This window comes from Neofelis nebulosa, chromosome 4 (assembly GCF_028018385.1).
Source record: "Neofelis nebulosa isolate mNeoNeb1 chromosome 4, mNeoNeb1.pri, whole genome shotgun sequence".
Classification (NCBI taxonomy): Eukaryota; Metazoa; Chordata; class Mammalia; order Carnivora; family Felidae; genus Neofelis; species Neofelis nebulosa.
The window spans coordinates 8947823-8974872 of record NC_080785.1 but is presented as its reverse complement, the minus strand read 5'-3'; the positions used below and the strand labels follow the sequence as shown (position 1 = coordinate 8974872).

The following is a 27050-nucleotide window of genomic DNA, read 5'->3' as shown; positions in this document are numbered from 1 at the left end:
TCCCCCCCTCTCTCCATTTAACTCCCACTTCATGGAGATTATTGACTTCATTAAATAGATTCAGGCAACCTCTAAAATTTTCTCGAACTCTGTAGCATGATGCCCAAACGTCTCTATAAGGCTAGTAGACTTTCACAGGTAAGTCTAGCATTACCTGCAAAGTCCACTCCTGGCCCTGCCATCTGGTCACAAGCCAGAGTGCACACCCTCTTCCCGGTGCATTCTCTGCTCTTCATAGCTCCACCAATTTGAATTTACTTAGTTTCCTCATCCTAGAACCTTATAACCCTTCTCCATCTGACAAACTCCCGATCCTCTCTCGCACCCTCACCTCAGTGTTACCTGTTCTGTGAAAGCTTCCCAACTCCTCTGGATAGTGTTCTTGACCTAGCTCGACTTCAGTATTGAATTCCAATTCAGGTTGTTTATTGATGCGTACTTCTTCCTCACAAGTGAGCCTTAGAGGGCAGGGGTTTATTTCAATTCCTCCTTCTCTTGGATGAATAGAGAGGGAAGATATTTGAAGACCACTATCATATCTCCACCTGACTTTTCTCTTGCCGTATGCTCCCACAGTTTCTCCAGCCTTCATTTATATGGTGGGACCCAGGTCCGTTCACCATCCGAGTGACTTGTCTTCTAATATGCTTTCATTTGCTGTGTCTGTAAAATCAAGTTATCTGGGGTTGGAAGGATGGTTTGTAAAATGGTATGTGGCTTATAGGCCTTAGAGAGCCGCCTTAAGGACAATCCCCTCTTCCTGTGATCTTCCTCATGTGCTGCTTGGACCCTGGCTTACTTTGAACTGAAGAAGGGCAGAGTCTGGAGTTTCAGATGCCACGGAGCTCTTTAGAGTCCCCCGATCTGCTTCCTGGTCCACTCCCAGCCTGCGGAAGCCCTGCTGCAGGGGACGGTCGAAACTGAAAGGCAGAATTGGGTCCCACATATCACCATCCCACTAACATTTGCCGTCGTAGGTTGCGTGGTTTTGATTTTGGTGGCATTATTTTAATTGATGTTGTGTCGTTCTTATTGTTTGAAAATGAACCATTGTGGTAGAATGCTTTGATTTTCAAGCTGCAAGCCACATATACTGATGAGCAACACCTCTTCAACAGAACCATAACCCAAGTGCACATTTCTAAGCCAAATTAAGACCCGTAAAATGTTTATAAGTTGAATTGAGGGGAGAAGCAGCCGTTGTCTGAGCTGAGCTTGTGAAACATGCAAGTGAAAAAACCAAACTTGGTCCCAGATTTGGAACTCACTTTGGAGCATAATGGTCTGTTTAATACAGACACAATTTCTGGTTGTATCCCGCTTAGACTGAAGCGCTGTTTCCCACTGTAACAACATAACACTTCATTAAAATATAAGTGTGTGTGTTCTTTTTGTTTGCAGAACAGATATGGCAATATTAATGACTATGTTTTGTGTGTGTGTGGTGATGCACTTTTATATATGCGTTTGTTTTTATAAGAAGATATTCCTTCAAGTGCTGAGTTCAATTGACAATGAAAAAAGCAAAAACGTAAATGAAGCACAGATGCTGTGAATAAGAACAGAATGTTCATTGCGGTTCAGCCCCGTGGGCTTCCTGGGAAGAACCCTCTTCTCTTACGATGGCTAGAGTTGCCAGGAGTGACGATAATGCTGTTAGAAATGAAAACTAAGGTTTGCTCACCAGTGTTTCACTGACAGTGCCGTGGTGCCTTCAGGGATGAAACGCAAGTGCTGTGTTAGAATTCATCTCATGATTTTTGTGGTTCAATAATTTATCTTCATAAAACACCAGTGACAGCCAGTGTTCTGTTGTTCCTATGAGTGAAATATGATGTGCTTGCAATATGTTTCGGGGATTCACTAACTAGGGCAATGTACACATAATTGTAATCAAGTTCATGCATGAGTAGCCAAAATATAAATAGGAACATTTAAGACTGTCTCAAATTCCAATTGACTTCTCCATTTATATAGTCCTAGCAGGAGAGTTCAGATATGTGTAATAATGAGCCTTGGTGAATGTTTGAGGAATTCGGGAAAGGAGTCCAAACTAGACGGGGACCAAAAGTGGAAGGACCCTAACAGAGCTAAGGATAAGACTGGATAAATTTAATTTTTCAGAAATACGTTACAGGATGAAATACCAAAATAAGATGAATAACAAATTCCTGCTTTAATCTCATTTGAACTTCTGAGTAGAGTCATTTCCCTCTGAGTTTTGGTTGTTGCATGGAGGTGATTTCGGTTTCCAAGTATAATATTTAACATAAATTTATCTTAAACATTTGAACACACGCATTATAAGCATATTAGTGGGAAGGTTATAAACCAGGAAGTCTCCATATTTTACTCATGACATTTCTAATTATGCCAGTTTTTACTCCATAAACTTCTCAATGAAGTTCAAGATTTTCAACCTGAAATTCAGAGTCCTGCATTAGCTGGCTTTAACCATCACTTCTCTTCTTTTCCCCTGTACACAAAGTACTCTTAGTGAAGGACGTGTAATCCTTTTGTTCATTAAGAAAACATATATTGAGCATTTGCAGCTTGGAGATTCAAAGATAAAAATAAGTAATTTATGTTTATGCAATTCTGTGTTCAAGTAGCTTAGGAAGGGACGGGAACCATGCTAACTAACTAACTAAACCTCCTAAACTTCCATTCCTTTATTCTAACAATCCCTTCATTTCAGGTAACCTTATCATCTATTTCCATAAGTGGAAACTTTTCCATAAAGTTTTTCCTAATATTCTCCAAAAAAGTAAGACATCCATCCCATGGGTTCAATGTAATTTCCTTATTTTAGCACTAGACAGTATCTACTTACTTTAATATTTCTCTACATATGCCCTCCAAAAATCAGTAAGTATCTCTGAATTCAAGGATAATGTTCCAAATAGTTCCTGTCCCCCACAGTCACCAAAAGTTGTAACTACAGAACAATCGCATACCGGTCCAGTGAGTAAAACCACTCAATTTTGCTTGGAGGCAGAACTATTCTTATTTCCTCCTTAGTCATTCACCTCCTTACAAATGTAGGAGAAAAAAAAAGCTACCTTTTTTCTCATCCATAACTGCAGTGGGTACAAAAATCAAGTGATTCAGTGATTGAAATGAAAACCAAGTTACTTTCACAAATTTCACAGCACATATTGTACAATTCTGTGTGGTAAATTTTCATTTTTAGAAGGGAAAATAAAATATTCCTATTGAAAATTAATAAAATTTCCCCATAATATAGCTATACAATTTTATATTTATCATTACTCTAATCTCATGTAACTCTTTCTTTAAAATTATTTCAATCTTTTCAGAAAATTTTAAGTAGTAAAACTTGCACAGTTACTTTTAAAAACAATTCCAAAATTATAAATAAGTACAATGTATAATTCTGCATTTATGGTAGGGTTTTGTAACTTTGCACTTGTAACAAAATAGAGCTTACTTCTTTTACTACGAAATTGAATAAATACAAATTAGCTTCTATTCTGAATATAGATCATTATACACAGCTTGCTAAATACAGCCAAAGATGCATACTTCAAATAAGAATTGTAATGAAGATGATTAAATAACTAACTCCAAATTTAATCACTCTGAACCTTATCTTTATAATATTATGCCAAATGTTAGTAATACTTATCTGAATTCCAACATGTTGTTACAATCTACATAAATTTATTAGTGATAGATATACTTGAATTTCAGATAGTGTATTAAAAAGTTCTGCACAGAATATTAAAAAAAATGCTCTCTGAGTTAAAAATTATCTTCAAAAGAAAAAAGGAAAATATAGTGATTGAAATTCTTAAACGGGCAAAGGTGAAGATTATCATTCATTCCTTAAACATGGACTCAAACCAGATAATAAATCTTACTGAGAAAGAATTTCCTTTTCATAGTAGATCCTCAATAAATATTTTGTGAAATTAGTCAACAGCCTCTCATTTTCGTTGCCATTATTCCTTATATGTATGCAATAAGATAAAATAACCCTATAAAATGCATGTCATCCAGCATCTAACTTCCATGAGGGATAGACATATTCTCCTTTCTTGAAACCTCATTGCCATGACCTAATAACTAAATTATAGTTTTTATTATTAAGTACCTAGTTAAAGAGGAAAAATCATCTTAGCTGGCCTAATTGCTACTTACCATTGCTACATAGACTCATCCCAAGAAGATATACCCATATACCAGGCATTATTATAATTCTGGTCAGCTCTCTGTGGTTTCCCTACAGCACCAGATCAGCCCAGCAAAAGCCCATTTAAATGCTAAGTGCTCTAAGAATGAAGTCACTTAAGCCTTCTTTGTTGTAGTGATGGCATTATTACTAAGCTTTTTAAATCAGGGTGGAAAATGTTAATGTTTACAAGAGATCTGTCATCAAATGTGTATACCCAGCCTAAATAAAAGGAAGGATTTGTACTTAAAGTCTGTCTGCATAGAATAATGAACTAATTCAACTCCATATGAAAAAAAAAAAAAAAGTGATCATACCGTGAATCCAAAGGATCTCCCTTTCTTATAATATAAATAATGTTTATTTTCCAAACAATAGAGTTAATTGCAAACTATGTACTGGGTGGTCCTAACCTTGTACCTAAGACTTCACTAAAGTTGAAAACCCTCTGTTTAGACAAACAAGAAAATCGATAACGAAAAGAGGGCCCTAGTATCCAATTTTTTTTGGCTTGAGTTCATTTTGAACACTTGTTGGGAAGAAACAAAATAAACAAGGGAGGTGGATACAGGGAAACAATAACAGAAGCCCTTTTCTGTCTTGGCAAAGTTCAGAGAAAAAAATAGGGGTCATGCTACCCTCTAGCAAATCTGCTTCGTATTCAAGCATCCTTTTCGGCGACCATAGCGATCGCTGGTAGACGTTGCGCTCAATAAAGTGCAAACAGGTCTACTAAAATGCCAACATTTTCATTTTGTTTTGATGACTTTCTCAGAGAATAACAATGTTCAGCTTAGACTCTTTTTTTTTTTTTTTTTTTGGTACTGCCCTTTGGGAAAGAACACTTTCTCTTTTAAAAACTCCATGAAGCTTAACTCAAGCAGTTCATTGTTGTCTCTCTCAAGAAGCTAACAAAAAAGACTAATGTATTACTTAATGAAGCTATTCATTGCTTAATAAAAATAAGAATTAGTGACAATAACTTTTATAAGCACATTAACCTTATTTTCAGGCTTTAACATAGAAGTTGCTCTGATGTATTCTATTTCTACCATAATTTGCTTAAAAAGATAAAACTGGTGGGTAATATAAATCTGATGATACAAAAAGCGAGCTCTCTTTTTCATTGTTATTTTAGAAATTCAGTGAAAACCAATGCTAAGCTCACTACCAAAACCTCAAGTTGTAACAGTGTTTCTGGGAAAAATGGGAGAAAATCTTTGACTTGAAATCCACAAAGTTGTGTCTTATGCCAGGTTTGCAACTTAGTAATTGATATTTGCAAGTTTCCTATCTTTCTGAGTCTTGGTTTGCTCATTGATTCATTTTCAAAACGGAAATATCTCTGGTTCACCAGAGTGACTAGTTATTTGTTTTATAATGTTTACGTGTAACTTTCTTCAAAGTTCACAACCAATAAAAGCTGATGAAGAACAATATTATAAACCTCTGGTGCAAGATTTTTATAACAAATCACAAGCATTCGATGTAGGCTGTCCCCAATATCATTGATGAATATTTCCCTTGGAAACAGTTGAATTCACCAAAATTACAAAATTTATTTGCCAAAAGCTTATTTTAAAGATTATCCTTCTTTAAAGGCAATAGATGTACTAAGAATCTGTGCACCATGAAGTCAGAAATTTTTATTTTGATGTAACCGTAGGGTCTAGGACATGACATGGCATATAGTATTAAATAAATGAATGAAAGAATTCACTGAATATATCCTCTTTTACTATATTCATGGGATGATTTGGTTCATAACTAGATTCCTCATGAATATGTTCTTCATGAATATATTCATTAAAAGAATAAACCTGTGACCCTTAGCTTTTGATAGATTGAATAATCCTTAAGATACTACTAATATATTCACATTTATTGAATATATTTAACATATATTCATAAGAAGAATATATCCATAATTGTAGAATATATTCGAGAAGAGTATTTCTTAACACAGTCACCCGATAAATTGGTAAATTTGATTAGTTTGGTGGAATAGCCATTCACCGATTGGTTCTTTGGATAATTATTTTTGAAGACTGGTTTTCAGTGAACTGACCAAGAGCTCCTTCTCTTGACTCTGACCTGGTGGTCATTGGCAGCTTAGCTACAGGCAGTTGGAGTTCACCACCCTCTAAACCTGCGGACACAGACGTCTCCCGGGAAGTCTCCGTTGAAGGAGGGACAGGACCCCTTCTTTCAAAGGGGGAAAGGTTAGAAGCCAAAGTCTCCTTTAGAGATACTTCAGAGGCTCCCAAGAACCGCTTTTTCACCTAATGCTGGCTTACTGTTCCACCTTCTTCTCCCTGAAGTCTGTGCTTCCTTCTTCCTCCTCCTTTTTCAGAGACTGTGGCTTTACTTGGGGTATTTGTGAGTGGGTGTGAATGCTTAGCACGCTTGTTAAACACTGAGCTAGATATAAAGGGGGCACTGGCTTTAGCTATTAGTCTTGAAATATATTCTCTGGAGAGAGTATAGTATGTAGAATATATACTAGATATCTATATCTGTATCTATATAATATAGATATTACATATTCTATACAGATCAGTTAACAGCCACGTGCATTTCCTTTCTCACGTGATGTATACTTTTTCAAACTTACGACCCTGGCCACCAAAGGTCTTGACCCCTCATGGAGAACCACTCTTAATGTGAGCCATGGTTTCTGATGAAATATTCTCTCCCAGATATCTGAGAGCAGAAAAAACAATCTAGAAGCTTCCAACCAAATGAACTATGGTGGTAGTGAGCTTACAGGATCTGAACATTAGGATATTTGAGTCATCTGATTATACCTTTCTAAGAGATGAAGTCATGCTGAGCTCAAGAAAAATGGGAACAAAGAGAGCCTAAGAGAGAACTTTTTTAAAAGTTTATTTATTTATAGACAGAGCACAAGTGGGGGGGATGGGGAGCAGAGAGAAAGAGGGAGAGAAAATTCCAAGCAGGCTCCATGCTGCCAGTATAGAACCCGATGCGGGGCTTGAACTCACGAAACTGTGAGATCGTAACCTGAGCTGAAACCTGGAGTCAGACGCTCAACTGACTGAGCCACCCAGGTGCCCCATAAGAGACAAATTTTCAATGAAAGGAAGATGATAGACTCTATACCATTTTGAGAGAAAGCAAAAGAAAAAAAAAAAGTGTTTTCATACCAGTGATTTTTTTTTCGCTTTATTTGTTTTTCATTTCTTTGTTGTTTTTTTTTTTTTCTATGTGAATTGAAACAGTTTACATTTCCCATTATCTGTGGGACATGAAAAGGCTGTAATTATAGTTCATAAGTTAATTAAAGAAGAGAAAGCCTTTAAGGATAGAAATGAAATTAGACATAATTCAAAAAGTGTCATTACCTTTGAAAGCTGTTGAAAGTGCTCTGAAGTCCCCCTCAGAATCTATATGAAGTCTTTGTACAGCTTCTCCTAGATCCCAATAATGTCTTGTTCTTCTGTACCACAATTCATGTTAAATTAGTGGCATTGATAGCTATCAGGTTTTTTTTTCCTTGATGATTATTGTTTTAATATTCTATAATTGTGTAAATGCTCCATAAGTTTCTGATGGCTTCCCTACACATCTGTGTAATGACACTAAAGATCAAAGTGCCTTCAGTCCTTTCTACATTTTCAAGATACTTAATTAGGTTATACATTATATACACTACTGTCTTATTTTTAACTTTCATTGAAATACAATGTTTATATAGCAAATGCACAGACCATGAGTGATTTAAAAAAACAAACAAACAAACTGAATAACACTCCTATGTAACTAACACTCAAATCAAGACCAACACCCAGATTGCTTCTAAATTCTGTAATTGATTTTAATTAGAAGGTTGTCCATTCGGCAAACAATGCTAAGCAGTGTTCAATAAATAACTACTAAAGAATAGAATTGTGCTATAAGAAAGAAAATCTATCTACGGATTTCACTACTGTTACCTTTAGCTAGGACATGCTCTGTTAATAAGAAAGTGATAAATGCTCATTTATATCAGAATTTTAGCACTGTATGGCATCTAATCTGCCATAAATTCCCTCAGTTAATTCCCTTTGTGGGATATCACTGGATGACATCTTCCTACCCCATTGTCCGTATTCTAGAGAATTTCTTCAATAAGAAACAAATGCTCCTGCTAAAAACCTTACCTCTATCTTCAGTTTTCCAGTACTTTCTGTGACTCCATTACTTAGGTTAAATCACTGTAAAAAATGGCCAGGAATTCCCTTTCAGATTTAAATCAGTAAAAGATTGGGGCGCCCGGGTGGTGTAGTTGGTTAAGCCTCCGACTCTGGATCTCAGCCCCGGTCATGATATCTCACGGTTCCTGAGTTGGAGCCTCGTATTGGGCTCTGTGCTGATGATGCAGAGCCTGCTTGGGATTCTGTCTCTCCCTCTCTCTGCCTCTCCCCTGCTTGTGTGCTCGTGTGCTCTCTCTCTCAAAATAAATAAACAAACTTAAAAAAATTAAATCAGTAAAAGATTATGTTTCCTTCGATGGCACATGCTCCTCCCAGGTTGGTCCTCTGTCCACTTACCCCAAGATTCCATGAAGCTGCCTATAGCTCCCACCTTCTATCTGAAGTATAAAATTCTACTATTTAAAGTACAAACGTGGGGCGCCTGGGTGGCTCAGTTGGTTAAGCGTCCCACTTCGGCTCAGGTCACGATCTCACAGTCCGTGGGTTCGGGCCCTGTGTCGGGCTGTGTGCTAACAGCTCAGAGCCTGGAACCTGCTTCACATTCTGTCTTCCTCTCTCTCTCTCTGCCCCTCCCTTCCTTGTGCACGCGCGCGCTCTCTCTCTCTCTCAAAATTAAATAAACATTAAATTAGCAAATAAAATAAAGTACAAAAATGACTTTAGACTATTTTCAGCATGGATTCTTCTCTTTTTGTCCCAGGTGAAGTCTCTTTATTTACTTTGGGTAGTCTGTGAGCGTTGTGTTTAATGTTTAGAGTTACCCAGCAGAGCAAGTGAAGATTTATGGACTAAAATATGCAACACAATTAATGTGGTCTATATAACATTGTTTTGTTTTGTTTTTCAAATTGATCCGTTATCATCGCTTTCTGTAATCCATAGTGCTTCGATGTGTTTCAGTCTTAGTTAGGTGTCTGGAGCGGAGAGGAGTCTTGTCATATGCTGGTATGAATCATTCATTTTCCTGGTAATTTCTGGGCCAGAGAACCAGGGTGATTTTCGCACATAATAGTAGTGTTTGTGCTATCCAAATGTGAAGCCCGCTCTATTTCAGTTTGTCACACTACACTAAAATGATCTTGTAGCAAATATCACGTATCTGTGCACACATATATACAAATGCACACATACTGGTATTATGTGCAGAGTACTAGTCCCTGACAGCATACTAAAAATCAAATCAGTGGTTTCAAAATGTATGCTATGATAAAAATGGTATTAAAATTTTTTTAATGTTTATTTACTTATTTATTAATTTAGAGGGAGAGAGAGAGACAGCGTCAGCAGGGGAGAGGCAGGGAGAGAGGGAGACACAAAATCCGAAGCGGGCTCCAGGCTCTGAGCCGTCAGCACAGAGCCCGACGCGGGGCTCGAACTCAGGAACCACGAGATCGTGACCTCAGCCGAAGTCGGACGCTCAACCCACTGAGCCACCAGGAGCCCCCAAAATGTTATTTTTTTAAATATTAGTTTTAATTGTTAATCTTCCCCAGTGCCTACCACATAGAGGTTCAAATCCACAAGAAGGGATAGATTGAGTACATTTGTAATCTAAATATATGTGAAATGTTAGTTTTAGAATAAATATTATTTTAATGTGCTCACCTGTAGCATTTTTCCACTCCTATTTTGCCCCTAAGAATGAGAAAAATTACCAAGGGGCAGTTGACACTTAAAAAGGATTGTTGTTGAATTGAAAATTGCAGAAGAGACTAGTTCATAAACGTCTGGAGATGTGCCCTTCGTGCTTCAGTGCTCATTAGTAGTCCAGTTGGAGGAAACACCATTGAGCTGAAATGCACAGAGGCTGCCTCTCACGCTAGGAATCATGTAGTAAAACAAGCAGTAGAGATTTTGGCAGAAAAATAACTACTTGCAAAGGGTAGGGACTGTATTTTTGCCTATGTCTATGGCCTAGGTACATTATCTAGTCTTTGATAAAGGATGGAAAATTATTCAGTGGCAAGTATAAAAACAGTTAAGGGGGGATAATATGGAATTACTTGAAATGAGAAACGATGGTTTTATTATTCATTTTATGATGCAATTTAAAAATAATGATTCATATTCAAATTATAAAGGATTATACCCAAACATAATATTTTAAGATGTCTGTCTCATGCCAGGAATCTGATCATGATTATTCTCTGAACTCAGGAATTTCTGAGCCTCTGTGTGGCTGGATAACCTCTTTATCTTAAAAACAGTTCTCTCCCTGCATCACCCAGGATACATAGATATAAAAAGGCTTTATTTGAATCAAAGCCCACTTAAATTCACAGTCCTCTGTGATTATTATAAAACCAACATATTTGGGAAAAATATTTAGAAGGAAGGAGAGAATTTTGTGATTCTATGTAGTGGTAAAGGAAACCAATATTAAATTCTGCTAATGTGAATTTTCAGCTTTTTATTTGTTGTACTACCAAAAAGTAGAAAAGATGAGAACATGGGTTCACAGACTAACCCAGGCGAAATTGCCATTATTATCTTCATTGACAGTCTCCTATTCTTTTTTGAAGGTACTCTTCTTGCATTCCTTCAATAATGCTGACGTGACAGTAAGGAAACAGTCATTAACCAATAGCATCAGGTAGCTCCATTTTCTCCTTAATGTGCACAAAGGACAGCAATTGTATGCCTTTGGGGCATGGGAGAGATAGGTGACAGATGTACCCTGTAATCATTCTGATATTCACCTCTCTAGTAGGTCTATGCCAAGCGGGAAGGTAAAGGTCAACAGACCTTGAACAGCACGTTCTGGTAGGCTGTGGAGAACAAGAGAACGCCTACACTGAAGAGCACCTCTTTTTAGGGGCGCCTGGGTGGCGCAGTCGGTTAAGCGTCCGACTTCAGCCAGGTCACGATCTCGCGGTCCGTGAGTTCGAGCCCCGCGTCAGGCTCTGGGCTGATGGCTCGGAGCCTGGAGCCTGTTTCCCATTCTGTGTCTCCCTCTCTCTCTGCCCCTCCCCCGTTCATGCTCTGTCTCTCTCTGTCCCAAAAAATAAATAAAAAACATTGAAAAAAAAAAAATTTTAAAGAGTGATCGCCAGGGGGCTACCAAAACCACCTCTGCTACACTCTGCCTTCCCTGCTTAATTTTCATTTATCTTCTCCTGTTCCATACAACTCTAGCTTTATAAGATCCAGGGAAATGTTTCGTAGAAAGTATAAAAAATACATGTAAAGATATTTAAATCTCACCGGGGGTCACAATAAGGCAAGCTTCTTGGGGCCCAGCATCATCGTATTTATTCTTTTATTAAAGAACAGTGTCTCCAGTAGGAATGCCCTCGGAAAAAGAGGAATTGATTTGAATGTCCTTGCCATTTGGACAGTGTCAATTTCCTATAAACAAGGATGATTTTGTGCCTTTAGAGGAAATTGTAGGAAATTGCAATTTATCTGGGGCAAATGTGGAAGATAAAGGACTAGATACAACTTAGTCAATTTAGATTTAAGAAATAAATTGTAATAATAATAATGATAACTTATTTTCCCAAAATGGTGCAGTCATCATTTGACAACTACAACTGTCTATTTAAGGCAAACACAAAACAGTATAAGAGATAAAAATGAATATTTAAGTTTAAAACCAATTAACTGGCATATTTACTAAAAATAATTTAAGGAGGGGTGCCTGGGTGGCTCAGTCAGTTAAGCGTCCAACTTCGACTCAGGTCATGATCTCACGGTTCGTGGGTTCGAGCCCGCGTTGGGCTCTGTGCTGACAGTTCAGAGCCTGGAGCCTGCTTCACATTCTGTGTCTCCCTCTCTCTCTGCCCCTCTCCCGCTCTCACTCTGTCTGTCTCTCTCTCTCAATCTCTCTCTCTCTCTCAGAAATAAACATTAAAAAATATTTTTTAATTATAATTTAAGGAACAAAAAATATAACCAGTAAGTCATTAAATGGAAACACTAGAATGTAAGAAAAGTATTGAATCTGAAAAGCATAAATGAATTGATAGTATTTTCATTGCCCAATAAAGTCAGTGATGCAATTAAATGATGGTGGATTATACAAATCAGGTTCTTAACCTGAGATAGAAACTAAACCCCTGAAATTATAAGCAAATTTTCAGTATATGAATAAGGATTTTTCCTAGGACAGGATTTATAATGTTCTTCAAACTTTCAACACAGACCACTATTCAGAATTCTCCTCCTATATAGCAAAACTATTCAGGGACCCTATACTGTCCCTCGTTGCCCTCCTCCCCTGCCATGTCAGCCTCACCCCATTCTGGTTACTGTTGAACTCTGTTATTCCCAAATCTAGTGTCCACTTTGTGTCATTGTTTTACTCGACAGCTTAGAAACACTTCTTGAAGCATTCATTCCTTCCTTGACATTTTCCTCCTTCTTGAAACAATCTCTCTCCCTTCATACCACATTCTCCTGGTTTCTTTCCAATTTTACTGGCTACTCTTTCTCAGTCTTGTTTACTGGCCCTCTCACCCTCTTTGCAACTCCTGAGTTCAGAGCCCTCCAAGACCCAGACTAAACCCTCTTCTTTATCTCCATGTTCTTTCTACATAGTCTTATTTAGGCTCATGACTTAAGCTTCTGACATCAAATTCTAATTCCAGACCTTGCTTCTTTCTTGAGCTCCAGACCCTAATATGCAAGTACTTGCCTGACATCTCTTCTTCCATGTCAAATGGATGTCCCCTTACATGTCTAATGGAACATCTCCCCTCCCCAGAATCCCATTATTTAAATTACATTCATTTCCACTCCATTGTTGAAGTCACAAATCTTCATCTGTCTCAAACTTTTGATAACCAATTAGCAAGTAAGACCCATCAATGGTATCCCCAAACTATATGACAAATCTGACCACTTTTCTCTAACGCTAACTTCTGTCCACATCTCAGGCCTTCTAAGAGGTCACTCTTGCCTCCCTAAACGCATTCACCTTACAGTAGCTAGAGTATACCCTTTAAATGGAAACATCATCATGGCACTTTCCACGTAAAACATAGCAAAGGTTTTCTGTCACACTTAATATTTCATGTTCTAATTAGAACTCGCAAAGCCCTCACTTGCCTGTCTGTTTGCTCTCATTTCTTCAATTCTGCCCTAACCACTGTACCCTAACCACTGTAGTCACTTTAGGGTCTGGGTCTCTTAACACACCAGGCATGTTTTCCCTCGTGGCTTTTGCCTCAAATCATCACATGACTGGCCTCTTCACCTTCAGGTTCCAAATTTGCTGTCCCCTTCTCAGAGGATTCTCTTCTTATCAAACAGTCTTATCTAGTCCCACAAATCTCTCCATCACGGCATCTGTTTTATTTCCATTATAGCCTTTATCATACCTGAAACTGTATTTAGCTCTGTTAGTTACTGCCTATGGTCTGCCTGTGCACACAAGAATATAGGGTCCATAAGGGCAGGACCTTGTCTGTCTTCTTCACTGGTACATCCTGGTATCTCAAACAATGCCAGTCACATGGTAGGAGATCCACAAATGAGTGAACGAGTGAACATGACTCTTTGGAGTAGAGCTCTAGGAGAGCTTAAGCTGGTGGAGGTGAATCTCCATGTTATTCTCCTTAAATTCAGGAAAGTTAGGCTAAAGAGACAAGACTGCCGAATTTCCCCCATTAAGAGAAATCAGAGAATTTAGGAGATGATGATTGTCATCATCTTGTCCTGTTATACTTTTCACCCTTCTTCCATTGTAGCATCAAAGTAATCTGCATTATTCGCAGCTATTTATGGTCAAAGCTAGAATAAGATACACCCCATGTTAAATGTGATGTCTCTCGGTGATATGCATCTTTTTCCCTCCAGTATACTTTTCTGAGTTTCTGTGTTTTCTTCATTACATCTTGTTTTATATATAGATGGAAAACATTTATAAAAACCTTTTCCTTATGACCCCAAACTCATATAAAACACCACTTCTCAATAATGTCTTTATCTACCATACGCAGATATATGTACAACCTACAAAATGTGATATATGCCTTTTGTAAAACCTTGAAAGTAACTTCTCTTTATATACATACATGCATTTGTCTTTGTACACATGTAACAAAAATAATAGTGATAAAATAAAAGCTGCTACTAGCTATTGATGGTATCAGGTGACTCACACACGCTATAGCTCATGAGTCATTTAGAGCAACTCTCTGGCACAGTATTACATCTTCCTCTAAAAATAAGGAAACCAAGTTGCAGAGAGGCTTAATTTCCTCAAAATAAAATAGCTAGAGTTGTCTACAGCAGAGACCATTTCTGACTGACTTATTTCTATATCTTAATGCTAACATAGTGCTTGGGAAATAGTAGGTACTGTATATATTTATAGATGAATTGGGGAGTGTGGCTTACATTTGAATCCACGCATGAATGACACATAGACTTTTCACTGCTCTACGACATGTACCTTTGGCCTTCTCTCTATGTGTACTTTAATCAGAAGTCTTATGATTTGGAACCCTCTTTGAAATTAGCAATAACTTCTTACTCAATGCAACTTGTGTTACATTTTATATTCAAGGCAGGATCAAATACTGGAATGAATGAATGAAGGGATGAATGAATGAATAGATCTGTCAGAATTCGTACAGAGTCCTGGATTGATAATATTTATTGAAATTGAGTGTTTGCATAGCCATAGTTCTAATAAAGTTACTTTCTTTGGAAGATTATCTCAAGAGAAAAGTGACCAAAGAATAATCATAAAGCCTTGAATAAGATATTTTGAAGTATAATGATATTTGGCTTTTGGCTGGGAATCAATAATGGTTAAGACAGTTATTAGAGATTTTTACATGAAAATGTAGTGTTGGAGTTACTTGATTCTTTAACATTCTAAAGTATTGGCCTCTAAAAGTTCAACATAGTAATATAGTCCAGTTGGATTTTTCTTGTTTAAGAGCAAATAATGGCATGTGATACATTAGGGTTCTCGTTTGATAATTCAGAAAACAAAGCAAAAAACAGGCCTCAAATAAAATTCATTTGATCTTAAAAATGAGTATCACCATCATGTCAATTCTTTTTAAAAATGTTTAAATATTTTTGGAGGAGAAATTACATACAGTTGTTTTCTTTATTATTCATGGTAGTTACGTTCTCTCTAGTCACAGCCAACACTGGATTAGTGAATACTGAATTATTGCTCCTCCAAGAAATACGGGGTTAGATTCCTGCAAGCCTCTGGTCACAACATTTGCATCAACTGATCAGTACCCAACCTTGCTTTTGTGTGTTTCTTTTTAAACTTCTCTTGTTTAATGCATATAATTGATTCATTAACATTGAACTCACAACCAACAGCATTTTAACCTGTACCTGAAAGAAACTTCTCTAACATGCATACTTTTCTTGCAGTTAGGAATGCTGAACAGCACTTCACTATATTCGGGGGCTATTTATTTATTTATTGGGGTGTGTGTGTGTGTAATATAGTGATTCAATACTTCTGTACATTACTCGGTACTCATCGTGATAAGTGTCCTTTTTAATCCTCCTCATGTACTTCACCCATCAGGGACCATTTTAAATAGCAACACACAACTGAAAACACCGAACTGCAGGAAATGTGTTATTAAATATGCAGTAGAAAGAACAGTTGGTCGCAGGATGACAGCTGAACCAAGGAGGCAGAACACTGCCTTTTTGGGTTTCGGCTGGGAACTTGGACTGGATGGTTCCATTTTCCCCTCCATCTGTGCATGCGCCAGTCGTGAATGACCAAAATACCACACGTATTGACTTGGGGTTAGCGGTAAGTATTAACAAGTAGGTGCTTCACAAATACTGAATCCGTGAATGAGGATCAACTGTGTGTAAAATGCACAGATCTTAGGCATACAGTTCAGTGGATTCTGATATTTATACGTAGGTGCCCAACCTCCAGTTGAGATATGGAATGTGTTCGTTACCTCAGAGAGTTTCTTTCTGAACCTAGCGTCCATTCCCACCTGCTCCCCTCTCTCGTAGGCATCTGCTGTCTTGATTTCTATCACCATAGGTTAGTTTTACTGTTCTGAGATGTAACACTTAAGGATTCATTCAGTGTTGGGGCACCTGGGTGGCTCAGTCAGTTAAGCGTCCGACTTCAGCTCAGGTCAGGATCTCGTGTTTGTGAGATGGAGCCCCACGTCGAGCTCTGTGCTGACAGTATGGAGGCTGCTTGGGGTTCTCTCTCTCCCTCTCTCTCTGCCCTTCCCCTGCTCACTCGTGCACTCGCTCGCTCACTCACTCTCAAAATAAATACGTAAACTTGCAAAAAATGACACTTAATGAATCCCTTTTTTTTTTTCATCTACATTCTTTCAGGCAAAAAAATGTACCACTAGTTGGTTCTTTTTTATTACTTAGCATTTCCTTGTTTGCATATGCACTGTGTGGTTATACAATTATTTTCAGCGTAGGCCTCTGATAAAGCTGCCAAAACATTTCTGTGCGAGTATTTTTGCAACATATATTCTGATTAGGGTGAGTAAATATTTAGGAGGGGAATTGTTGGGTGATAGGATTAACGTGCGTTTAACTTGGTTAAAAAACAAAACACCGCGGAGCTGCCAAAGAATTGTTCGAAGGGTTGTGCAACTTTATATCCCGCTAACAACGTATAACAGTTCAAATCGATCCTGATCTTAGCGAGCTAGTTCTTTTAGTTTTTAGCCCCTGAAGTGGGTAGAAAATTATATGTCATTGCGGTTTTAATTTCTCTGATAACTAGCAACCCAGTGATAAAAAATGTCATGCAATGTGCTCTCCTCTCTGTACTTATTTATCTACCTTAAAGATTCCATTCATCAAGTGGCTCTTTCAGGACGAAGACCTGTTTCAAAGTGGCCTTTAAGTCCATACCTGTAGAAGAAAGCCTTTGGCAGTCCCTTCAACTTAGGAAGATGAAGGAATTTGTGGCCTGCCCGAGCACCTTATTACGTGTTCTATCTGACTGCAAGTGATCCTATTTATAATGTGGTTTGGAAGATGGCACATACCAACGAGCAAGACTAAATGGTGTCAAGTTCCTTATGATACGGAATTTACAGATAATATAAGAAAGAGTGCATGGTACATTTATATAGAAATACCACCTTCTTTTTTTTTCTTTTTATGGCATAAATGGGTAACTGAGAACTTACGGGATCTATCAGTAGCACATTGGAACATTACAACGGCCTAAAGATGGATTCATATCCCAGGAGATTTTTCCCAGAATATTGAATATTGAGCAAAAGCCTTCAAATTCTAGTCGCTGTAATTTTATTTGAAGCCCTTTCAAACAGATGTTGCATGGTGGATTGCTACTATATTTTAAATGCTTTCTTTTTTTCAATATTCATTAAACTCGTCTTTTCTTCTTGTCTCTAATAAGAGGAACATCTGTTTCTTCTTGTTCAATCAGCACAACCATCTCAAGAGCCTTACTTTAAAAATAATACCATTAGAAAGACAGCCTAGATAGAATGTGCTTCATTAACATTCTGCATTTACTTCCAAAACAAGTGTTTCCAACAATTATAAGTTAGGGAAATGTTAGAGAAAATATTATACAGCAATTTAGTTATCTTATAGAAAAAAAAATTAAGACCAGAAACTGGAATAGGGTTTCAAAGATGTTAGTTTTAGGTTAAAAACTCTCTTTATAGGGGCACCTGGGTGGCTCAGTCGGTTAAGCGTCCAACGTTGGCTCAGGTCATGATCTCACAATTCATGGGATCGAGCCCTGCGTCGGGCTCTGTGCTGACGGCTCAGAGCCTGGAGCCTGTTTCAGACTCTGTGTCTCCCTCTTTCTCTGTCCCTCCCTTGCTCGCACTCTCTTTCCTTTTCTCTGTCAAAAATCAACATTAAAATAATTAAAAAAAAAAAACTCTTGGTAAAAAAGATCCATTTTCTTTTAGAATATGTAGTTGAAAAGTTTTTATTGCTATGAATTAATAACTGGAGATAGCTCTTATAAAATACTATCAAATAATCATTAAGTGTAAAGTTACATAAAAAATGTTGCATTAAGGTATATTTTTAAAACACAAAAACTTTGGAAAATATGTACTCCAGTTTTTATCGGTCTTCTCAAAGTTAGTCACTATGGGAAGTCCTTGCTTGGAATTCCATTTAATTTTGAGGAGTATGTCACAGACATTCAGAACCATATCTATTGAATAATCTAGTTAAAACACATACATAATTTGGGGAGGAGAAAGAAGACCTGGAACTATGAAAGAATAAGACCGATTTATTATATAGCTCAAAATTGGCTTAAATTAGCTTGAAAGTTGTTGACTCTGATATTAATAAGAGATACAATCAGCGACTTTGCCAAATTCCTAAATTCCTCACCACTGATATTGCATGATTGGATTTTATTTGGGGGGGAGGAGGGGATTTGTTCATAGAGAAAACCAAATTTTAATCCTTTCATGGTAATGAACACTTAGAGAATTAACAACCCAGGTTGATAGTTGGAGAGCTGGGCTGGCTGAATAAGAAAGAGTAGTTACGTACCGAGTGCTAACTGTGTATCAGGCACTGTCCTAGGTGATAAGGGATTCACAGGATCCTCAGGACAACCCTATGAGGTACACACTTGTGTTAGTCCTCTTTAATAGGTAAGGGGATTGAGGCACAAGGTCTGACTACAGTAGGTGGGCGGAAATGAGATTTGTGCCCAGATGGTCTGACTTCCGAATGGCTGCTGTGTGTATCGTGTGCTTCTGGCCCTCTGCGGGTGGGTCCTTGAGTCAGACACTCCTGGGCTCTCATCCTCTCTCAGTCTCTTACGGGGCTTGGTCCATGTGTGCCTGAATAGAATATGACCCAAATAGAGGGCGGTCCCCCATTTTTTCAACAAGATGATTAAGAGAGCCTTTTAACTAACTTGCGTGAAAAAGTTCTTAGTACTGTAAGTGAATGTGTGTGTAATATTTATGTAATATGTGTTCTTAAAATTACATACATAAATAATGTAGAAGCTTATTTTCCACTCTCAGTTTGTGGATATAAATTTGTTCTGATTTCTTCATATGCAGTATCATTTGGTATCAGTGTCTGTGTCCTAACTTTGCGAGTCATCCAATACCTTTTTGCAGAACAAATCACCATCACCTCTAAGTTATTTGTACCCAGGAGTTTCTGTACATCTAATGTTGTCACTGGCATATTTTTCTAAGCTCCAAGTGCCCATTAGCATACTGCTAGGACACGCTTCTTTTTAGTGGTCTTGTGTGTGTATATCTATGATTTCCACATTAAGACTTATTTTATTCATCTTGCCTAGAGGGTTTACTTATAACTACACTAGTATTTGTAATTGTGAGGTCATAACTCCCCCCAAAATAATAAATTTAAGTCTTAGCTTCATTCTCTATAAAATGAGACTAATCAAAACTTAAAAATTTAACAAAAAAACCTTTTTTTTAATGTTTGTTTATTTTTGAGAGAGAGAGAGAGAGAGAGAGTGTGAGCAGGGGAGGGGACAGAGAGAGGGGGAGACGCAGAATCCGAAGCAGGCTCTGGGCCCTGACCTGTCAGCACAGAGCCTAGTGCGGGGCTCAAACTCACAGACCATGAGATCATGACCTGAGCTGAAGTTAGACGCTTAACCTGACTGCGCCACCTGGGCGCCCCCCCCCGCCAAAATTTTTGGTATAATGATATGGGTATAAATACGCTGCTTCCTAGGTGCCAAGCATTGTTTTAATGCTATAGAAATGCTAATTAATCTCCTCCTCAAAACAAATCTGTGAAGTGGATAGTGTTATTTTCATTTTAGAGAAGAGAAGCCTGAGGCACAGGGTGGTTGAGTAAAGTGCCCAGGCTGGCAAAGGGCCAGAGAAATGCAGGCAGCTTGGCTCCGGGATCAGTCCTCCTAATTAATCCTCATGCTGCTTTCTGTCCTTCTGCTGTCTTGCTGTGTCTCAGGAGGTGTTAGCCATATGAGCCAGGGGTCTCTTTTCTAAGTATCAGTGACCAGCATCCTTTCCATTTTGGTCTGGTCCCGAGCCACTGTGCAGACACCAGGACCCCTGCCTCCAGGAGTATGGGTCTCCGGTGAGTTTCTCCGTTTCCTGGAATGTTCCTTCATTCATTGGCTCTAGCACAGAGAGTGGAGGAATACCATGTCTTTAACAGCACATAAAAGTGCTGCTTTAATCCTGTGTTTTAATTTGGTCTTTGTTGTTTATGACTCACAAACTTGTAATAAAGCTTGAGATGGTGATACTTTTTTCTCTGAATAAATGTACTGATATTTATTGCAAGTACCTGTCTTACAACAATGAGCTGATCGACCGTGGTGGTCTAAGTGAATTTCGTATATTGAATTCCAAAGGCTCTTAAGTTTAATTAATGTTCCATTTCATATGAATTAAAATTTGCTAAACAAAATTGTTTATTTAAAAAAAATACCTTAAAGACACTGTTCCTTATAGCTTTTTCTGAAGCAAAACTCATTCAGTACTGAGCCCTCCAAGTCACAGATGGTCCAGGAAATGATAAAGGTAAAAAATAAATTGGAGAAAGTTTGCAGGAGAGGTCACATATTTTAATTTTAGGGCTTATAACGTAAAAAGAGTGAACACAAAGTTCCCTTTGCTCAGAGTTTCACTAAGTATGGAAATGACTTAAATGAACACTCGTGGGCTTATTCTAATATGCCTTAGAGAAAATGTGTATTTGAACTCACACTTTTAATATAAAATTTTGATTCTAAATACAATTGTAAGGATGCAGGAAAATACTAAAAGACATGTAGGATATCGCGGTGCCCCAAAAATCTGATGCTGCACATGCTTGAAAGTTGGCAAAGGAAACTGGGTGATGTGTCAATTATTTAATATCCTAATGGAGCATGGGACAAGGGCATCCTCAAGGGTGGTGGCAAACCGGAGTCTGCTTCGGATGTGTGTGTGTGTGTGTGTGTGTGTGTGTGTGTGCATGCACACATGCATAGTATAAGAGTTCTGAAGGTGGATGCACAGAGGTTTTATAAGCTGTTTTGTTGTTGTCTGTTTTGTTTCTGTTTGTTGTTTGTTAAGAGTTGAGCCTCTGCAACCAGATGGGAGTTTCAGTTCTAAGTTCTGCCGTTGATTAACTATGGGATGCTTACACTGTGTTAAATTCAGTTCTCTTGCCTATTTACCTGAGGCAGTTCTAAATACTAATTTCTAAAACATCTTGTGTGAATTATAAACAAATCAAACACAAGTACTTGTCAAAGTGAGTAGCCTATAGAGCTTAGAACGCTGTATCTTTAAATACTTCCCTACACAGAAATAACGCAAGACTCTGCTTTAGAAAAAGACTTCCTACCATTATATTTTATAACATGTGTCTGAAGAAAGTTTTTAAAAAGCAGCATATTTTCTTTTGGGTGAGTGCATCATCCTTTTTCCCATGGAAGAATTGAACTTCATATCTGGGAACCCATTCCTATCATAGATTGCTAAGGCGTACCTCTTGAAGATGAAAAATTCAAAATGATAATTGGAATTGAAATGAATAGAAATCACAGTGTAGACTGAAATGCAGCAGTGGCTGCCATCAACAGACTGCTTTTATCTGAGTTTTAATTCCTCTAGTATTTAAGTTTCTTGAAAAAAATAAAGTAACCTTTTAATTTTTCTCTGAAATAAGAGACCTTTTGTTGTGAACAATTAAGCTGATGATGTCCGTTTGCAAATTAATTGTAGGATGAAGAGATGTTCAAAGGAATTTTTAGAAAGGCACGTCTGCTCTACTGTTTAGAACAGGAAGATCTGTCAGCTAATGGTGTTTCCTATGTGACTTTTTCTGAATGTGTGATTATTTAGAATTGTGAGACTGGACATTTTTGTAGCACTGATGTCCTCGGGATCCGTGCACCAAAATTGCGTTTCAGAGCAGAGCTCATCACGTTATACAGGCAAAAACAAAAGCCAGAATCAAAACCATGCACTTCTACGGTTAATCAGCACGAGGCCCAGTTTTGTACTCTAAAGAAAAATGTTAGTGTTGTGTTCATCTGTTCTGTGGGAGAACCCCGAGTGTACCTAATGGAGAAGGAAATATTTCAGTAAACACTACCACTTGTCTGACAGCTAGCTGGTTTTAATTTTAGAATAAGACTTTACATAGTAATTTCACAGTACAAAAAAAATATATATATATGCATATTATGCATTTCATAACTTGGAAGTTATTCAGTATTAATTACTTTAAAGCCAAGATTTTCTCTTTTCCTCCACTGAAATAAAATGTGCTCAATATGTATTACAAAATTAAAATTTAAGAATCCTAACGGGGCTCCCGGGTGGCTCAGTCGGTTAAGCATCTGACTTTGGCTCAGGTCATGATCTCGCAGTTCCGGAGTTCGAGCTGCGGGTTGGGCCCTGTGCTGACGGCTTGGAGCCTGAAGTCTGCTTTGGATTCCATGTTTCCTTCTCTCTCTGCCCCTCCCCTGCTCACGCTCTGTCTCCCTCCCTCTCAAAAATAAAAATAAATAAACATTAAAAAAAATGTTTTTAATCCTAAAAAGAAATACCTGCGGTGTGGGTATTTGTCATGATATTTATCAGTATGACGCCAATAAATGTTACATACATGTGACCATCTTAGAAGCTCCGACAGACTTTAATTTTTCTCATTAAAATGGGTTTCAGTTTAATAGCATAAGCCAACCACCAGTTTATGCTTTTTCTGCAGGGGGCCATGCAGTAATTAGGCTTTGTGAGTGATTAACAAGTCTCTGCAGCAGCTACTTGGCTCTGTCTTTGTAGATCAAGACCGTATGTAAACAAACGAGCCTGCCTGTATTACAACAAAACCGTGTGTGGGCCCTAAAATTTCAATTTTATATCATTTTCCCATGTAATTTATTATTATTCCTTTTATGCATTTTCACCTCCTTAAAGTTGTGAGAACTGTTTTCAGCTCTCAGACCCCACAAAAACAGATGGCAGTAGGCCAGCGAAGGCCCCTAACCTGATTTGTAAACCTCTGATCAGAGGCTGGGAGCCGTCATCTGTGCCCTCGTTGACTTCATTCTTAGATGCTTCTACCTGCTAGGCCTCTCTGCCTTTTGTGAATCTGCAGTGTATCTTCCAAGTAACTTCTTCCTGTGGATGCTGAAGTATTCTGTCTGGAGTACACTGGACCAAAATCCCTTACCTTTGCCATAATAGCCTAGGCCAGGTTGAAAGAAAGTCACTCTGACCCTCTTAGACTTCTTTCTGTCTCTCTGCGTGTTTCATAAATTCTTTCCAGATGCTTACGTCCGGTGGCTTATCTCCTTTGTCTACGCCTTAATTTTATAATTATTCTTTGTAACATGAACACAAACTAAACAAAACCTTCAAGTCATTGTCTGTCTAATGGAGAGCTTAGAAGAATGTTTGTTTCCCAAGATCCTTGTACTAAGCAACAATGGAACGTGGTTGTTAGGGTTGGAGCTGTTAATTTATTTTCGTTGGGTTTTTGTTGTTGTTGTTTAAATGTAACCTAATTCATTATAAAGAAATTTTATTTATAAATGACCAGACAACCCTAGTATTATTTCTCATATTTATTAGTGGTTAATTAGCACATATTCACATATGTTTTTAGTCCTTTATTTCTATAAACTATGTATATCTACTTGTCAGATGTGATTATTGAGAGAAAATAATAGTACAAAAAAAGTTCTTAAAAACAGAAAGAGACATTAGATAAAAGTTATAAACCCATTTTATTACCTGAGAGTGGCTTCTGGTAAACCTAATCATAAAATAAGTAAGTTAAAATAGTTCTGGGGCACCTGGGTGGCTCAGTCAGTTAAGTGTCCGACTTCGACTCAGGTCATAATCTCATGGTTTGTGAGTTTGAGCCCCGCTTTGGGCTCTGTGCTGAGAGCTCAGAGCCTGCTTCAGATTCTGTGTCTCCTTCCCTCTGCCCCTACACCACTTGTGCTCTGTCTCTGTCAAACATAAATAAATGTAAAAAGAAAAAAAAATTTTAATAGTTCATCATCACCTCCCAAACAGCTTTGTTTACCCCATTCGCTTTCCCAGCTACCAATGGCACATGAATAATTATTTTCCTACTGATTGGTTGTTTTGGCTTATCTTTCCAATGGAGGATGAAATCCCTTATGATAGTAAAGAAGCATGATATCCGTTGCAAGTAGCCCAGAATTTTTCTAGATGAAAATATATAAATTTTTACCAGTAAAAATGGTAAAATCTGACCTTGTTGATATTGAAGGTTGTTTTAAACTGTACAATCTTTAGAAAATAAATTTACCGTTTTTCTTAACAGGTTCTGGGTTGAATGATGGACAGTGGCATGAAGTTCGTTTCCTAGCCAAGGAAAATTTTGCTGTTCTCACCATTGATGGAGATGAGGCCTCAGCAGTTCGAACTAACAGTCCTCTTCAAGTTAAAACCGGCGAGAAGTACTTTTTTGGAGGTAAGACCGCCATTTTTTATTGGTTAACGAATAAGCTGTTAAAGTTTCAGTGAAGTTTGATTATGAAGCATTTATAGTTGATTCAGCAGACTCAGCAGATCTCAGGAAGAAGACCAAACTCTTATTCCATGAGCTGATATGCGAGTGGCAAATTTATGCTTCTTCATGATAAAGGTATTCATATGATGTCATGATGTCACCATATTCTTCTAGTTTAATTCAAATATTCAAACTGTAAAGCATGAGATTCTGAGTCCATTCATTCTCATAATACTATCTTCAAGAATCAGGTCCTTGGGTTATGTATTAGTCACCTATTACCGTGTAATTACTTACTCCAAAACTTAGTGCCTTAAAACAACATTGTCTCACAATTACTCTAGATCATGAATTCAGGAATAGTTTAGCAGGCTGATTTTGACTCAAAGTCCCTCATGAGGTTATTATACCCAAGTGCCTGTCTGTGACTGCATCATTTCAAGCCCTGACTGGGTTCGAGAGTATGTTTCCAGGAAGGTGCACTCACTACAGTGACAGTTGGTGCTGGTTGTTGTCTGGGGCACCTTGGTTCTTCTCCACCTGTCTCTGATTTTGGGGGGCTGGTCTTCCTCAAGCCAAGAGAGGAGGGGAAAGCCAGTAAAAAAGAGAGAAAGTTTCCAAGATGGAAGCTGAAGTTTTTTTCTAAGCTAGTCTTGGAAGTGACATGCCATCACTTCTGTTATACACAGTTTGTTAGAAGTGAATCATTCGATCCAGCCTACCCTTAAAGGTAGGGGGTGACATGAGGAGACGTGTAATGAGAACATCTTAGAGGCTGCTGACCGCAGGTTGACTTAGAGGAAAGCCATCTTATTACACATATCTTGGCTCTTAAGCAATGAAAAAATTAGTAAAAAAGAAGGTTCTCTTAAAACAGTCAATCCTAATGTATGTGAAAAAGTGTAGCATGGGCCTGGGAATATTTTTTTAATTTGAAAAATGTATTCTGACAGATTTTTTTAATCATTAATGAAATGTGGGGACATCTTTTTATTAAAATGTTAGGTGTTTTGTTTAAATCAATATATCTTTCACTACATTATTGTCTCCTCATCCTAAATCACTCAATATGAGATCTGAAAAATTGCTTTCTTAGAAGAGGCTTGGTTAAACTTTAAAAAACATAGGTGTACCTCTATCTGCCTCTGAAAATATGTTTATTAATAATCACATGTATTTATTTAAATACTTGTATATCACTATATTTATATATATTTCTATTATTAGAATAAGCCTATTTGAGAGCACTTATCTTGTATATCTTATTCCTTGTTGTATCCTCTAAGGCCTTAGAAAAATTCCTGGCATTTAGATGACCAATAAATATGAATGGATTGGTAAATGTAGAAAAATAAGCAAGGCAAGCACTCTACTTCCAGTTGTTTAAAAGAAGAAATAGAAGGGGCACCTGGTTGGCTCAGTTGGTTAAGCATCCGACTTTGGCTCAGGTCATGATCAGGTTTGTGAGTTTGAGCCCCACATCGGGCTCTGTGCTGACAGCTCAGAGCCTGGAGCCTGCTTCGGATTCTGTCTCCCTCTCTCTTTGCCCCACCCTCACTCACACTCTGTCTCTCTCTCTCAAAAATAAATAAACATTAAAAAATAAGAAAAGAAAAGAAAAAATAGAAGCCCACAGAGCTCTACTGACCTGCCACTGCGTGTGTGGTCAGCAAGGGAACTCCAGACCTCGGACTCCTGTAGCAGGGTGTTTCTCCCTATACATCATGATACAATGAAGGGTGACAAGTCAGAGACAAAAGACCTGAGCTAGAGCTCTCTTTCTTGAATATTCCATTGTGTTCACTGGAAGTTCAAACTACGTCTTCAAAAAGGCTCTCAATAAATATTTGATGAATGGGTGAAAGTCAGACATGATGTTTTATGAGGGAATAAACTAGGGCTTACTGATGTGCAAAAAAGCAGCCCAACACCCCAACTGGTTTTCCTGCAAAAACATATTTAATTTGATGGGCTTTTGGCCAACAGTTTCCATTGCTGACATAGAAAATGGATCACAGTAGTGAGTTGGAAAGCTATTGATAATCCCTACCCATCCAAATGACAGTGGAATATCTTTGGCCATGGATGAGCATGCTGAAAGCCTACGTTCAGAGCACAGTTTTGATCTCTTTCCATCTAGATGGGAAACTTAAGAGCTGTAACCAACAATTTTAAGGTACAACGTTTATGAGCTATGAGGGCTT

The 27050-nt window shown here is 37.9% G+C and overlaps 1 protein-coding gene across 1 annotated transcript in view; it reads left to right on the top strand.

Annotated features, from left to right (window-relative positions):
• The window catches only part of CNTNAP2 (contactin associated protein 2), a 1972370-nt gene that overhangs the window by 1030221 nt on the left and 915099 nt on the right, over positions 1–27050 (top strand). Inside the window, exon 9 of the mRNA XM_058723957.1 lies at positions 24658–24807. Within this exon, the coding sequence (XP_058579940.1) occupies positions 24658–24807 (150 nt within the window). The remainder of the gene's footprint in view (positions 1–24657; positions 24808–27050) is intronic.